Source organism: Schistocerca gregaria, chromosome 3, assembly GCF_023897955.1.
Source record: "Schistocerca gregaria isolate iqSchGreg1 chromosome 3, iqSchGreg1.2, whole genome shotgun sequence".
NCBI lineage: Eukaryota > Metazoa > Arthropoda > Insecta > Orthoptera > Acrididae > Schistocerca > Schistocerca gregaria.
In genome coordinates this window covers 146501818-146518488 of record NC_064922.1, presented here as the reverse complement: position 1 = coordinate 146518488, position 16671 = coordinate 146501818, and the positions used below count along the sequence as shown (strand labels likewise).

Here is a 16671-nt window from a genome sequence, read left to right as displayed (position 1 = left end):
CATCAATCATGCGAACCCAAGTCACACTTTTCACACCGATATACTGAAAGCTTTGGATCAAGGCAGTCACGTATCATATGCAGTGTTTCTCGATTGCTGAAAAGCATTTGAGTCAGTACCACATCTACATATATTATCTAAACTATATCTATAAGGTATCAAGCAAAATTTATGACTGAATTCGCGAACCCTAGGTGGGGAGTACGTAGCACGTTATGTTGCATGGAGAGCCATCGGCAGATATGAGAGTAACTACAGGTGTGCCGCAGGGAAGTGGTGCTGTTCTTGTAGTATATTAATGGCCTTGCAGGCAATAATAGTATCCTCAGACATTACGTAGATGGTACAGTTATGTATAATCAAGTAATGTCTGAAAGAAGCTGCAGAAATAAGTATTCAGTCAGATTCTGATAAAATTTCAAAGAGCTGCAGAGATTGGCAAGTTGCTTTGAATGCTCAGACATATAAAATTTTCTATTCCATAAAACGTAAAAACTTGTCATGCTATACTGCAACAGAAATGAGTCAAACAAACACGTTGTTGTATGCTTTTGTAAGAATGTGGAATGGACCCTTCACACAGGCTTCTCATAGGTAATGCAGGTGAGAGACCTCGATTCATTAGTAAAAAACTAGAAAAACACAAACAGTCTACAAAGGGGACTGCTTATAAAACACCTGTGCAACCCATCGTAGATTATTGTTGAAGCGTTTGGAACCCGTATCAAATAGAGAAGACCACTAGTGCGAACGGCCAGAGTGATGGCTGACTTGCAGGAGAGTGCCACAGACATTCTGTAAGAACAGAATTGGCGAACAACTGAATACAGGCGATAACTACCCTGTGAAAGCCTACTTAGTAAGTTTTTACTCTGCAGCGGAGTGTGCGCTGGTATGAAACTTCGTGGCAGATTGAAACTGTGTGCCGGACCGAGACTCGAACTCGAGACCTTTGCCTTTCGTGGGCAAGTGAAAATCTCATTCTGGAAACATCCCCCAGGCTGTGGCTAAGCCATGTCTTCGCAATATCCTTTCTTTCAGGAGTGCTTGTTCTGCAAGGTTCGCAGGGGAGCGTCTGTTTAGTTTGGAAGGTAAGAGACCAGGTACTGGCAGAACTGAAGCTGTGAGGACGGGTCGTGAGTCGTGCTTGGGTAGCTCAGATGTTAGAGCACTTGCCCGCTAAAGGCAAAGGTCCCGAGTTCGAGTCTCGGTCCGGCACACAGTTTTAATCTGCCAGGAAGTTTCACGTTTTTAAGAACCACCTTTAAATGATGAATCTCTGAATATCGCTCCCCTAGGATTGCAAGGATAAGATTAGACTAATTATAGAGCCTACAGAGGCGTTAGGCAATCATGCTTCCCGCGCTCCGTACGTAAATGGAATGGGAAGAAGTCCTTACAACGTACCCTCTCTCATGCATTTCACAGTGTTTCGCAGACAATAGATGTAGATGTAAATGCGTAATTGATCACAGAGTTTTAATATCCCACCACGCCCGTTACCTGAAGAATAATTTACTGTCTCGTGTAATTACACATAACATGAATTACATCTACAGTTACAACACTTTGAAATAACAAAATTCAACACAAAAAAAACTTTTTCTGAAAAAAACGTAACGGTAATACAAACAGATAAACATAAAAGTTTGTTATAAACTGCCAAAAACAGCAGCTCAGGTGCATATAATAGCTACAGGTTTGGTGAAAAATGTAACAAGTAAAAAGTAATTGAATACCTATGTCATTTCGCAGCATAAAAAATGGCTCTGAGCACTATGGGACTTAACATCTGTGGTCATCAGTCCCCTAGAACTTAGAACTACTTAAACCTAACTAACCTAACGACAACACACATCACCCAGCCATCACGAGGTAGAGAAAATCCCTAACCCCGCCGGGAATCGAACCCGTGAACCCGGGCGCAGGAAGCGAGAACGCTACCGCACGACCACGAGATGCGGGCTTTCGCAGCATACTTTCGCATTCTGATGTGTTTACACTGCAATAGTCCGGTGAGCTTACGTTTCAATTTTAGCTCACACCTTGGATACTTTCAACGCCTGCATTAACAAGCGTTATATCACTCTTCTCGTCTTTTCAAGTGCTCTGTCCATAATGACTGCGCTATCAACGGGAGGTTAAATTGTAATCTCCCTTCCCTCCTTTTTCCGAATGCCATAAAAATGGGATAACTTTCCACTAAAAAAACACTTGCTTGAGTACATCGGTCACTGACTAGGTAGATTAAACATGCAACAAAATTGTGTGCCCCTTCACGAAAAAATATTGCAGGTTCTATATTATCCACTCTGTGTAATAGGATCATGATTACTCCAGGTGAAGTTGGTAACCATGGTAACCAAAATGCCTTACACATGAATTAAGGTTCCCAGAAGAGAAAGTCGCGAAAACCTTTCAGAGACCTCGAGGTTGTCGCCATCGCCTCTGTCCTTCCAGCAACGGCTGCTGAGTGTTTGCTCTTACATCACTCCCCTACGTCGTTTCGTCCTCCGGGGAAGTGTAAGTGACTCATCGGAAAACATTATCCTTCGCCGCTCATTGGCAGCCCTGGAAGTGGGGCCGTTAGAAAACTGTAGCAAAATTCAGGATCGACGCTTGGTGTAGAAACTGTAAGCTGTCTCTGAATGTAAATGAAATGTCTTGCATCCAAATAGGCGGGGAGACAAACAAAATCTTGATTACAGGAATGACGATCATTTAGTGTAGAGATCAGTAGTTTCAAACCCTTTTTCGTTCTCGACGCCCTTATTGTATTAGAATTTTTCCTTGGTGTCGCAAATGAAAACATAGTCTATCTCACGCCGATGGAGGGAGCAGCTGATGGGATTATGTTAACTCAAAATATAATAATAATAAGTATAGCACAATATTAAACAAATTTATCATGAATTTAATTAATGGTAATGGATGAGCTTGTTCAGTCGGCATCAAAGAGGTTACCGATAACGCCATTTCCCGATGCACGTTAGTTTGCTCACGTTCAGAACCACACGACATGTACCGTACAACTGATCGTAAACGTAGGTGGTGGGTTTTGACACCTCCCTCCTGTATCAGTTAGTGTCGCCGAAGGTGTCCGGTACTGGAACATTTCCACGTCGCCCCAGCAGCGCATTTAGACGGCCTGCAACACCCACTGGAAGAGGTTTACAACCGGAAAATACCTGGCGGTGTGCGCCCAGAACCATTTAAAGCGCACCGCAGTATAAAATCAGTAGCCATGGTTTCCAAACAAGGATTAATTTATGAAATTGAGAAAAGATATAGGTCACAAATCCCTCATTCGACTCATTACCGAATACTGACCGTTAGTCAGGGATCCTTGCATAAATAGGGCGATAATTACCTTTCAGAAAACAGCTGCGCGTTTTGTCATTGGTTCGTGCAGTGAGCGCAAGAGCGTTAGAGATATTGAAACGCATCGCCTCTCCTTGCTGGTGTAACTGGGTTGCCTATTTCCAGGTACTTGACCAGTGCAAGAGCGCGATAGATCACAATGTGGGGCCTGTGGAGTAGCGGAATGATCGCAGACGGTCATCGTCAGTCAGCGTCTCAGTGGAATTTTGCAAGGAAAGATCGACACTGGGAATTATTCTGGAATCAAGAGTCTGAAGTAAGAACCATAATTCGATTTTGTTGTTCATCATCATGCTGTTACACACCATTATCTAGTACAAGTTAAATTAGTTGTGTTCCTTAACACGTAAGGCCACTCAATAAATGCTTACTTATACTAATAAACAATGAATTGTTATGAAACAATAAGGAGATATTTGCTTCTCTTCGGTTTTTTAAGTTTTATAAATCTTTCCCACTGTTATTCCCCTGTAAGGCAAAACTGTCATATTAACACACGAACAGAAGTGATCTCCCTTGAAAGACAGCGCTCAGCATATGCAACTAGGAGAAAGGGAACTCGTTTATCCCTTAGGAAGCCTGCAAGCCATCTGTCCGCGCAAAGCATGATCAGTATGAGCCTTATAATAGGCAACCTATAACGTGCGTGGCATGCGTGCGATATCGTAACTTTTGTTTGTCCCACCAATAGGAAAGTTTTCAATGCGTAGTAAATACTTTCCCTGTTTGTCTAGTTGAGAATGTGCGAGTCAGAGTGAAGACGAGCTTCGTTACGCGTGACCTGGCAGAGAGACGAGCCCAATGCACGCTTGTCCTCAGTATAGATTCTCTTGAGTGGAATTCTCTCACATCTTCTACATACGCAGCCTTTTTGCTCGTACGTTACTCGGCTCGCACAGCAGTACTGGTGGTGGTAGTAGTAGTTGTTGCTGTTTTATTCACCCATGTATTATAAAAGTATAAGGAGCTGAGAAACGAAAACAAGACAGATGAGGAAAAAATTTACTAAACTGCTTATTATTTCTAAAGTAACGCTGTAACTGTTAATGCATTTATCTCACTGTTAGACAAGACGGTGAGTATCGTCAATGAAAAATGTTTGCTGTTACCCACGGAACCATGATTGTACCCAGGCAAGCACCTCTTCGTCTGAAGCAAATCGACGCCCATGAATGTCTTTTTTCGGGGTTCCAAAACTATGGATATCGCATGGGGAGGGAACGGAACTGTACGGAGGATGTGTAAGAGTTTCCTGGCATACGTTTTGAAGTGTACTTGAAACGACCTTTTTCTTTGACCACAACGGTCCGCTGGTCACTTACTTCTCGAAACACGGCGCCACAGTTAACACACAGCGGTACAAGGACGCTTTGCAAAAACTGAAGCGCGCCATCAAGTCCATAAGCGCAGGAATGTTGCAGAATAATGCCCTCCCACATGTCGACAAGGTTATTTCGACTACGGTGCAGAAAGTTCGCGGGAAGCCCTTAAACATCTCCCATACAGTCCCCATGCGATTTCCATATTTTTAAAGTCCTGAAGAAAGGCATTCGTGACTGTAGGCGTGCTTCAGCCGTAGCCTGGGTACAACCATGGTTTCGTAGGCAACAGCAAACATTTTTCCATGAAGACATTGACCCCCTTGTCTCACAGTACGATTAATATATCAACTATTGAAAGAATAAGCAGTTTACTTACTTTTTCCTATCTGTCTCTTTTTCATTTGACTGCTCCTTATGTAATTACGTTAGAGATCTCATGTCGATACAGTTAGAGAACAAACAAATAAAATCATAACTGAAACATGTATGTGTTGACATACACTCTTGGAAATTGAAATAAGAACACCGTGAATTCATTGTCCCAGGAAGGGGAAACTTTATTGACACATTCCTGGGGTCAGATACATCACATGATCACACTGACAGAACCACAGGCACATAGACACAGGCAACAGAGCATCCACAATGTCGGCACTAGTACAGTGTATATCCACCTTTCGCAGCAATGCAGGCTGCTATTCTCCCATGGAGACGATCGTAGAGATGCTGGATGTAGTCCTGTGGAACGGCTTGCCATGCCATTTCCACCTGGCGCCTCAGTTGGACCAGCGTTCGTGCTGGACGTGAGACGACGCTTCATCCAGTCCCAAACATGCTCAATGGGGGACAGATCCGGAGATCTTGCTGGTCAGGGTAGTTGACTTACACCTTCTAGAGCACGTTGGGTGGCACGGGATACATGCGGACGTGCATTGTCCTGTTGGAACAGCAAGTTCCCTTGCCGGTCTAGGAATGGTAGAACGATGGGTTCGATGACGGTTTGGATGTACCGTGCACTATTCAGTGTCCCCTCGACGATCACCAGAGGTGTACGGCCAGTGTAGGAGATCGCTCCCCACACCATGAGGCCGGGTGTTGGCCCTGTGTGCCTCGATCGTATGCAGTCCTGATTGTGGCGCTCACCTGCACGGCGCCAAACACGCATACGACCATCATTGGCACCAAGGCAGAAGCGACTCTCATAGCTGAAGACGACACGTCTCCATTCGTCCCTCCATTCACGCCTGTCGGGACCGTAGCCCAGCTTCATGGAGACGGTTGCGAATGGTCCTCGCCGATACCCCAGGAGCAACAGTGTCCCTAATTTGCTGGGAAGTGGTGGTGCGGTCCCCTACGGCACTGCGTAGGATCCTACGGTCTTGGCGTGCATCCGTGCGTCACTGCGGTCCGGTCCCAGGTCGACGGGCACGTGCACCTTCCGCCGACCACTGGCGACAACATCGATGTACTGTGGAGACCTCACGCCCCACGTGTTGAGCAATTCGGCAGTACGTCCACCCGGCCTCCCGCATGCCCACTATACACCCTCGCTCGAAGTCCGTCAGCTGCACATACGGTTCACGTCCACGCTGTCGCGGCATGCTACCAGTGTTAAAGACTGCGATGGAGCTTCGTATGCCACGGCAAACTGGCTGACACTGACGGCGGCGGTGCATAAATGCTGCGCAGCTAGCGCCATTCGACGGCCAACACCGCGGTTCCTGGTGTGTCCGCTGTGCCGTGCGTGTGATCATTGCTTGTACAGCCCTCTCGCAGTGTCCGGAGCAAGTATGGTGGGTCTGACACACCGGTGTCAATGTGTTCTTTTTTCCATTTCCAGAAGTGTACTTACGTATCTGAAAGACCTAAATGGAATCAGGGCCCATGGAGAAGACGAAATTCCGTCAGAAATATTGAGATCCGTAGGGCAGCCAGTCATGACACAATTATCCTACCATGTGCAATATGTATGAGACAGGCGTAGTACTCTCAACTTCAAGAAGGATGTAATAATTCCTGTTCCAGGTACTCACATGTGTGTTTACAGTCGAACCACGAGTTACAAAATACTAATACGAATTATTTACAGAAGATTGGAAAAACTGGTAGACACCAACCTCAGCTAAGACGAGCTTGTGTTTCGAAGAAATGTAGGAACACGCGTGTCAATACTGCCCCTTCGACCTACGTTAGACAATAGGTTGTGGAAAGGCAAATCTACGTTTATAGCTTTTATAAATTTAGAGAAAGCTTTTCATGATGTTGACTGAATTTCGCTCATTGAAGTTCTGAAAATAGCAGGGATTAAATATGGGGAGCGGAAGACTATGCACAGCTTGTACAGAAACGAGGCTGCTATTGTAAGAGTCTAAGAACATGAAAGGGAGACAGTGTTTGAGAAAGGGATGAGACAGGATTGTAGCCTGTCCCCGATGTTATTCAATCTATAGTTTTGAGCAAGCAGTAAAAGAAACCAGAGAAAAATTTCGAAGGGGAATTAAAGTTCAGACAGAAGAAATAAAAACTTTTAGGTTTTCCGATGATATTGTCATTCTGTTAGAGGCAGCAAAGCATTTCAAAAAGCAGTAAAACGTAATAGATCGCACATTGAAAATAAGTTAAAAGAGGAACGTCAAAGTGCGTAAAATAAGGGTATTGGAATGCAGTCATATTAAATCAGGCGATGATGAAAGAACTAGAACAGGAAATGAGAGAAGAAAAGTAGTAGATGAGTTTTGTTAGTTGGCTAGCAAAATAATTGGTGTAAAAAGCTAAAGTAGAGGGGATATAAAACACAGACTGGCAATAGCTAACAAAGCATTTCCGTAAATGAAGAATTTGTTAACGACTGATATAAAATTATGAGTTAGGCATCTTCTGTGAAAGTAATTATGTGTAGTGTAACCTTGTTTGGAGTGAAATGTGAACGATAAGCAGTTCAGACGAGAAGAAAATAACTTTTGAAACGTGGTGCTATGGAGGAATGTTGAATACTGGATGGGTATATCGCGTAACTAATGAGGAGATTCTGAATAAAATTGGAAAGAAAAGAAATTTACACCACAAATGACTAAAAGGAGGAATATGTTAATGCGACCCATCCTGAAGCATCAAAGAATAGTTAATCTGATAGCTGAGGGAAGGTTGGGCGGATTACAATTTTAGAGAAAGACCAAAGCGCAAATACGTTGGTTGAAGTAGTTAGCCAGAGATGCTTGCACATAGCGTGGACAAGTGAGTCAAACCAATCTTCGTACTGAAGACGACAGCACGCAGCAGTAACAAAGAGCTAGTTTGAAAAGGATGGCGCTGGTAGTAAGTCGGTCGTCTCCTATAGCACGAATCATCGTGCATTTGTCTGAAGTAATTTAGGGGAAAGCAAGGAAAACATAAATCAAGATTGCCAGGTGGAAATAGGGCATCCGTCGTCCTGAATACAAGGCCCGTCTTTTTAAATCAGCTGTAGTGTACAATATTGTCTTTTTTGGAAAATTTATTTCGTAATTTTAAAAGCTAGTGCGGCACTGTCCATAAATTTTCAAACACCAATCACTCCACACACTACCCACACTACACGCATACACGGGTTGGGCAAAACATGGAAACACGCGAGACATGCATGCGTGGATATAAATGCAGATGCTAGCCAAGCCAGCAGATTACACTGTTATAATAGACCACGAACGACACATGTGCAACGTCATCAATATATTGCAAGTGTCAGTGGTGTTGAGAACAGTGATTTGTGTAGTTGTGAGTGCACTATATGGGGGCCGAGTGAACTCAAACGTAGGCAGATTGTTGGAGGTTGCTTCCCCAAGCAAGAGGACCGAAATTTTTTGCTTTTTCAAGAGGCTCCCTCCCGGAGACTTATACCGCATACAGGCAAAGCGGAAAAACGTCATCCGCTAAAATTTTTTGGAACATTGCTCCAGGAAACAGCGACCTAGTATTATAAATACCTAGTATTATAAATTTTTAGTTAACACAGTCGTGGTTGCTTATAAGTTGTTACTTTTTATTTGTGGATGACCGGTTTAGATTTACTGCAGAGATCATTATCAGATCTACATTCCTTGGTGGTAGTAGGAATCTTTCACATGGAGGAGGTCCGTCCGTGCTGGCGTGGAGTATTCACAACGCGAGCACGGACGGACCGGGTCTGCTCTACGCCGGGATTCCTACTACCACCAAGGAATGTAGAACTGATAATGATCTCTGCAATAAATCGAAACCGGTCATCCACAAATAAAAAGTAACAACTTACACGCGACCACGACTGTGTTAACTAAATAATTATCCACTAAGTCAGAAGGTGGACAAAAGTGTGAGTTGACCGATAGCGACAGACGGTCATTGAAGAGGATTGTGACGAAAAATAAGAGTCCAACAGTTGCAAAAGTTACTGCAGAACTCAACGTCGCACTCGCGAACACTGTCAACACCATAATGACACGAAGGGACTTCCGTATGCAGCGAATTGGAGGGTTAGCCGGAATTCAAAACGCTCATTAATGATGCAAATGCCCTTAACAGGAAAAAATGGTGCCGAAGCAATAAAACCTTGACTGTAGAGCAGCGAAAGAAAGTCATTTGGTTTCATGAGTCATGTTGCACACTGTTTCCAACTTCTGGCCGAGTTTACCTCCCAAGAGTGATACATGGTGCGACGTCGGTGATGATTTGGGCAGCCGAATCGTCGTACTCCATGGGTCCCATTGTTACTCTGCAAGGTCGCATTACTACCAAGTATTCTGTGACCGTTATGGTTGAACAGGTCCATCCCATGGTACGGTGTTTGTTCCCCAACTTTGATGCTGTGTTCCAAGACCATAGGGCCCGTGTTCACACAAGCACGAGGATTAGTTGTCGCATCTCCCCAGGCCATCAGTCACCAGATCTCAGCTTTACTGAGCCTTTGGGGTCTCCTTTGAAGAAAAGGGTGCGTGATTGCTGTCCGCCTCCATCATCAATACTTGTCTTTGTTTCCCAGGAAGAGAAGTATAATATTCCATTGAAAATCATTCAGGACTTGTATTTATCCTTCCCCAGCCCAATGGAAGTTGTTTTGAATGTCAAATAAAAAAACGCTCAAATGTGCGTGGAAACTTATGGGACTTAACTGCTAAGATCATATCAGTCTCTAAGCTTACACAATACTTCTTGTTGTTGTTGTTGTGGTCTTCAGTCCAGAGACTGGTTTGATGCAGCTCTCCATGCTACTCTATCCTGTGCAAGCTTCTTCATCTCCCAGTACCTATTGCAGCCTACATCCTTCTGAATCTGTTTAGTGCATTCATCTCCTGGTTTCCCTCTACGATTTTTACCCTCCACGCTGCCCTCCAATACTAAATTGGTGATCCCTTGATGTCTCAGAACACTCCTAGAAACTGATCCCTTCTTCTACTCAATTTGTGCCACAAACTCCTCTTCTCTCCAATTATATTCAGTACCTCCTCATTAGTTATGTGATCTACCCATCTAATTCTTCTGTAGCACCACATTTCAAAAGCTTCTATTCTCTTCTTGTTTATCGTCCATGTTTCACTTCCATACATGGCTACACTCCATACAAATACTTTCAGAAACGACTTCCTGACCCTTAAATCTATAGTCTACGTTAACAAATTCCTCTTCCTCAGAAACGCTTTCCATGCCATTGCCAGTCTACATTTTATATCCTCTCTACTTCGACCATCATCAGTTGTTTTGCTCCCCAAATAGAAAAACTCCTTTACTACTTTAAGTGTCTCATTTCCTAATCTAATTCCCTCAGCATCACCCGATTTAATTTGACTACATTCCATTATCCTCGTTTTGCTTTTGTTAATGTTCATCTTATATCCTCCTTTCAAGACACTGTCCATTCCGTTCAACTGCTCTTCCACGTCCTTTGCCGTCTCTGACAGAATTACAATGTCATCGGCGAACCTCAGAGTTTTATTTCTTCTCCATGGATTTCAATACCTACTCCGAACTTTTCTTTTGTTTCCTTTACTGCTTGCTCAATATACAGATTGGACACACTACTTAACCTACCTAAATTATCCTAAGGACAAACACACACACACATGCCCGAGGGAGGACTCGAACCTCCTCCGGGACCAGCCACATTTGAATGTCAACCTTTTTCCTACGCCGTATTGGATATGGTGCTGTGTTGTGTTTTTAGTGTTTTTATACACTCCTGGAAATGGAAAAAAGAACACATTGACACCGGTGTGTCAGACCCACCATACTTGCTCCGGACACTGCGAGAGGGCTGTACAAGCAATGATCACACGCACGGCACAGCGGACACACCAGGAACCGCGGTGTTGGCCGTCGAATGGCGCTAGCTGCGCAGCATTTGTGCACCGCCGCCTTCAGTGTCAGCCAGTTTGCCGTGGCATACGGAGCTCCATCGCAGTCTTTAACACTGGTAGCATGCCGCGACAGCGTGGACGTGAACCGTACGTGCAGTTGACGGACTTTGAGCGAGGGCGTATAGTGGGCATGCGGGAGGCCGGGTGGACGTACCGCCGAATTGCTCAACACGTGGGGCGTGAGGTCTCCACAGTACATCGATGTTGTCGCCAGTGGTCGGCGGAAGATGCACGTGCCCGTCGACCTGGGACCGGACCGCGGCGACGCACGGATGCACGCCAAGACCGTAGGATCCTACGCAGTGCCGTAGGGGACCGCACCGCCACTTCCCAGCAAATTAGGGACACTGTTGCTCCTGGGGTATCGGCGAGGACCATTCGCAACCGTCTCCATGAAGCTGGTCTGCGGTCCCGCACACCGTTAGGCCGTCTTCTGCTCACGCCCCAACATCGTGCAGCCCGCCTCCAGTGGTTTCGCGACAGGCGTGAATGGAGGGACGAATGGAGACGTGTCGTCTTCAGCGATGAGAGTCGCTCCTGCCTTGGTGCCAATGATGGTCGTATGCGTGTTTGGCGCCGTGCAGGTGAGCGCCACAATCAGGACTGCATACGACCGAGGCACACAGGGCCAACACCCGGCCTCATGGTGTGGGGAGCGATCTCCTACACTGGCCGTACACCTCTGGTGATCGTCGAGGGGACACTGAATAGTGCACGGTACATCCAAACCGTCATCGAACCCATCGTTCTACCATTCCTAGACCGGCAAGGGAACTTGCTGTTCCAATAGGACAATGCACGTCCGCATGTATCCCGTGCCACCCAACGTGCTCTAGAAGGTGTAAGTCAACTACCCTGGCCAGCAAGATCTCCGGATCTGTTCCCCATTGAGCATGTTTGGGACTGGATGAAGCGTCGTCTCACGCGGTCTGCACGTCCAGCACGAACGCTGGTCCAGCTGAGGCGCCAGGTGGAAATGGCATGGCAAGCCGTTCCACAGGACTACATCCAGCATCTCTACGATCGTCTCCATGGGAGAATAGCAGCCTGCATGGCTGCGAAAGGTGGATATACACTGTAGTAGTGCCGACATTGTGCATGCTCTGTTGCCTGTGTCTATGTGTCTGTGGTTCTGTCAGTGTGATCATGTGATGTATCTGACCCCAGGAATGTGTTAATAAAGTTTCCCCTTCCTGGGACAATGAATTCACGGTGTTCTTATTTCAATTTCCAGGAGTGTATTTTTGTCTAACCACTGTACTATCAGAGTACACAGGACCATGACGATGATGTTATGTTTCCATTTTGTGTGCTGCAACTTGCCATTTGATCGCCATAACGAGTGGGAATCTAAGCTAAGAAAAAGAGAAGGTGTTAGTACTATCCATGTAGAGTTTTACTGTAACATTTGCCAGAAATGCACATTGTAATATTTTGGTCGTATTTAGTGTTACATGTGTCTTTGTAATGATCACCAGATTCATTTAGGTTCTGAACATCTTCAGATTGATTGTAGTTACAAAGCAACATGTCAGAATAGAAGATTCCAGACATTTCTCCGGAGTAAGAAGAGTAGATGATGCATACAAAAGAACAACCTATTTCAAGGCGGTGTGCACGCTCCTGTGGTTTGTATTATTTACATCAATGATCAGTCCATTACTGAACACTACAGGCATTTCATTTATGCTGATGATGCGGCACTGGCCGCCCAAGGGAAGACGTTGACTTCATTATTGAAAACGGTTGGCCTTTACTATGACGTCAGTCACCTACAGCGAAATCCCAACAAGACTCAGGCGTATGCATTACACTTACGGAATAGAGAAGCTCGGCGCCGGTGGACGTCACACAGCGAGGCAAACGACGTAAGCATTGTCCAGCACCTCGGGACGTTCTATTGACCGTTCACTGTCCTTCAAGACAGATTCCCATAATACTAGACTGAAGATCAATGCAAGGAATAACATTTTGAGGAAGCTCACAGCTAGCACCAGGGGAACTAGTCCTTACATTCTGAGTTCTGCTCTTGCCTTGTGTGTGAGAGCTGAAGAGAACACCTCACCTTTGGTAAGTGCATCTGCTCACACCAAGCAGGTTTACACTGAGACTGTCCCAATTCTGTCGGGATGTAAGAATCCAACTCCAGTCGACAGACCCTACCGGGTTGTTGGAATAGCAACAACCTCCCCCCTGCCCCCTTCGGACCCTCCCCTCCCCCCCCCCCCCCACTTCCAGAAGAGCCGTCACTGCCGATGCGGGGAGAACAAAGCACATCAACGATCCCTGTCATACACTGCATGATCATCAAACTGCACCGTTTCCATTGAAATCTAAAAACAGTTTTACCGCTAGAACTGAGCCACTGGAGTGAACACGAGAGTCTAACCACATCACCAGCTGGAAGAATAAACTGCCACCGAATATCTCTGCGAAGGAAGACCTAGTCCCCAGGACACGATCTGCCCTGCCCTGTTTGGAGATCAGTCAATCGTCGTCGGGTGAGCGTCCCTCGTTGTTAAACCAACATGCAAATATGGGTTATCCTTCCAGCTGATAGGGACGTGTCCTACTCTTGCAGTACAACACAAGATACATATCTCTTACTCATGTGTCCGGCATTAGAACGATCTTGCTCATAATAGGACTTGATCGAGGCGAGTAACAAGACCACTGGAGTTGCTGACCGGACATGGGAAGGGGTAAACGGGCCCATCAGTTTTATGTGCTCCTTACAGCCTCCATATGTCACCAAGATTAAAACTGACATTGTTCTACAACTACAATTGATCTGAAGGGGTTCAGTCCTCGAACGAAATCGATAATCGTCACAAAGACAAATGCGACATTAGACTGCAATATAAGTATTGGAATACTAACTCAGTTGACATCATGAAAAGCTTACATAAAAAATAAGAAAGAAACATTATTGCCAAAGGTGTGTTGCGAATTTACAGAGGTGTTTTATTATTATTTATCTTTGTTACATTACTTACCAGAGCCCTAGTTTATGTTATCTAAGTAAGCTTTAACATGATTGAATGTATTGTACTTTTTACTAGCTTTTTGAATATTTTTTTCCGTAACTTCTTTAATGTCCTTAGGCAGTTCATTGTAAAATTTTATTTCTTGGTAATGCTGTTTTGGGCTATATTCGTATGTTCTTCTTTTCTTAGTAAATATCGGTTCAAACAAAATCTTGTTCCATGGTCATGAATAAAGCAATTTTTTCCCTTAACGATCAGGGTTTTTATGTGTATAACTGATTGACGTGATGTTCAGGGAAGAACCAAAGAAACTGGTACACCTGTGAGGGAGCCCCGCGAACAAGCAGAAGTGCCGCAACACGACGTGGCATGGACTCGACTAAAGCCTGAAGTAGTGCTGGAGGGAACTGACACCATGAATCATCCAGGGCTGTCCATAAACCCATACAAGGGGTTGGAGATCACTTCTGAACAGCACTTTGCAAGGCATCCCAAACATGCTCAATAATGTTCATATCTGCGGAGTTTGGTGGCTAGCGGAAGTTTTTCAACTCAGAAGAGTTTTCCTGGAGCCACTCTGTAGTAATTCTGGACGTGTGGAGTGTCGCATTGTCCTGCTGGAATTGCCCAAGTTCGTTGGAATGCACAATGGGCATGAATGGACACAGGTGATCCGACAGGACCCTGACGTTCTTGTCCCCTGTCAGAGTCGTATCTACACGTATCAGGGGTCCCATATCACTCCACCTGCACACGCCCCACACCATTACAGAGCCTCCACCAGCTTGAGGAGTCTCCTGCTGACATGCAGGGTCCATGGATTCATGATGTTGTGTCCATACCCGTACACGTCCATCCCCTCGATAGAATTTGAAACGAAACTCGTTCGACCTGGCAACATGTTTCCAGTCGTCAACAGTCCAATGTCGGTGTTGACGGGTCAAGGCGAGGCGTGAACCTCCGAGTCGTGCAGTCATCAAGGGTACACGAGTGGGCCTTCGGCTTCGGCTTCTGTTACAATACGCATCGCTTCCTCGGTCTTTGCGTGACTTCTCCCAACTGGCTTAAATCTTATCTGGAGGGGTAAGCTTTCTCCACTCATTATTTCGAGACGTTCACTCCAGTTCCTTCTATTTTCTTGTATTTTATGAGGATGGTAAATATATTTAGCTTTTCCGTAATTTCGGAATTTCTAAATTAGTCGTGTCTTGTCCATCATTGCCTGTATGCGACGTTCTTAACATTTACGGGTAATCCATAATGCGCTTCCGTAAACAAGCGATGGAATTGTCTCTGTCTTATAAAATTTTAATCTTGTGTCTTTCCTCATTTTATTTTTTAGACATCTGTTTATTGTTTCACCTATATTTCCAAATTTTGTTAATTTCTCCTCTATGTCTTCGTCATACTCATATGTGACGTCACAAACTAAATAATTAAAATGTTTAACGTATTCCGTTGTTCTATTGCTCACAGTTTTTATCCGTGAAGGATATTTCCATTTGAGAGCCATTGATTTTATCTTCTCTTCTGAAATCGTCAAATGGTACTCTTCACAAATCTTACCTTACAAATGTATTCCCCTTTGCAGGTTATATTCACTATTCGCCAGCGGAAATTACTGTAAATCTTAATTCTACCGTTAAAAATATTCCTCCATTTCTGAACTGCATCATCTAAATATATATTAAAAAGTGTAGGTGAAATGCTGCACTCTTGTCTTAGTCCTTTCTTTGTGACTATAGGCTCCGTTAGTGTGCCGCTTATATATAAAATTACAGTCGTGTGTTTGTACAGATTTTTAAAGCATTTATTAGGTGTTCTTTATAACCTCCTCTCCTCATAATTCTCCACAGCTTCTATCAACATTATCGAATTTCTTAATAAAATCAGTGAATGTTAAATTGGTTTACCTATTGTACTGTTTCTGTTTCTTGATTATTTGTTTTATTATAAGTACTGCATCTATCGACGATCTGCCACTGCGACTTCCCATTTGTTCTTCGCCTTCATGAACTGAGAATCACTATCCATTATTGTCTTTGTTATGCATTCTGTAGAGGGCCATATACATTTCATTTAACAGTGTCATTTTTTCTCTTCAGACTGAGATTAATAGCGTTCGTTTTCTTTGTGTTCTATGTAAATTTGTTGCACGTTGGCTAAGTGTGATGTTCGTCTTCAGCTCCACAAAGAGAGTTGTCAATAAAGCTAATATTTGATTCTCTGTTACTTGTAATATCACTCCCCCTAAAGATATTGAAACAGTTAAATTCAGATCAAATATCAAAGATTTCAAATTTGATTTCATTTCTCAAATGACCCAAAAGGAACCGCTGGGGAGAATTATTTTGGACATGAAGGAAATGTGCATACATGCATCGCGTGATTGCGTGTGTGGTACGTTGCAAAAGCAAAGCTCTTCTTTCTTCCCCGTGAGGCCGATCGGGATCGATGTACTAACGTGTCGTCCTCCGCCAGTGGTGTCATTCCAATGCGGTATGGAGGAGAATGAGGCCAGCATGCCGCTCTCCCCGCCGTAATGTCGACTCTCCAGACCTCGGAGACAAGTTACACCATCCACACCTCAAACGTTTCGATTATCTTCTTACTCGG

At 44.5% G+C, this 16671-nt stretch overlaps 1 protein-coding gene across 2 annotated transcripts in view; it reads left to right on the top strand.

Moving 5' to 3' along the window:
- The window catches only part of LOC126354424 (tubulin polymerization-promoting protein homolog), a 284058-nt gene that overhangs the window by 154205 nt on the left and 113182 nt on the right, over window positions 1-16671 (top strand). The window contains exon 2 of one of the 2 annotated variants that reach the window (XM_050004058.1): window positions 3487-3637. The exons of the other annotated variant lie outside the window; for it this stretch is intronic. Within the exon in view, the coding sequence (XP_049860015.1) occupies window positions 3521-3637 (117 nt within the window). The 5' untranslated portion in view covers window positions 3487-3520. The remainder of the gene's footprint in view (window positions 1-3486; window positions 3638-16671) is intronic. 2 annotated transcript variants of the gene reach the window in all.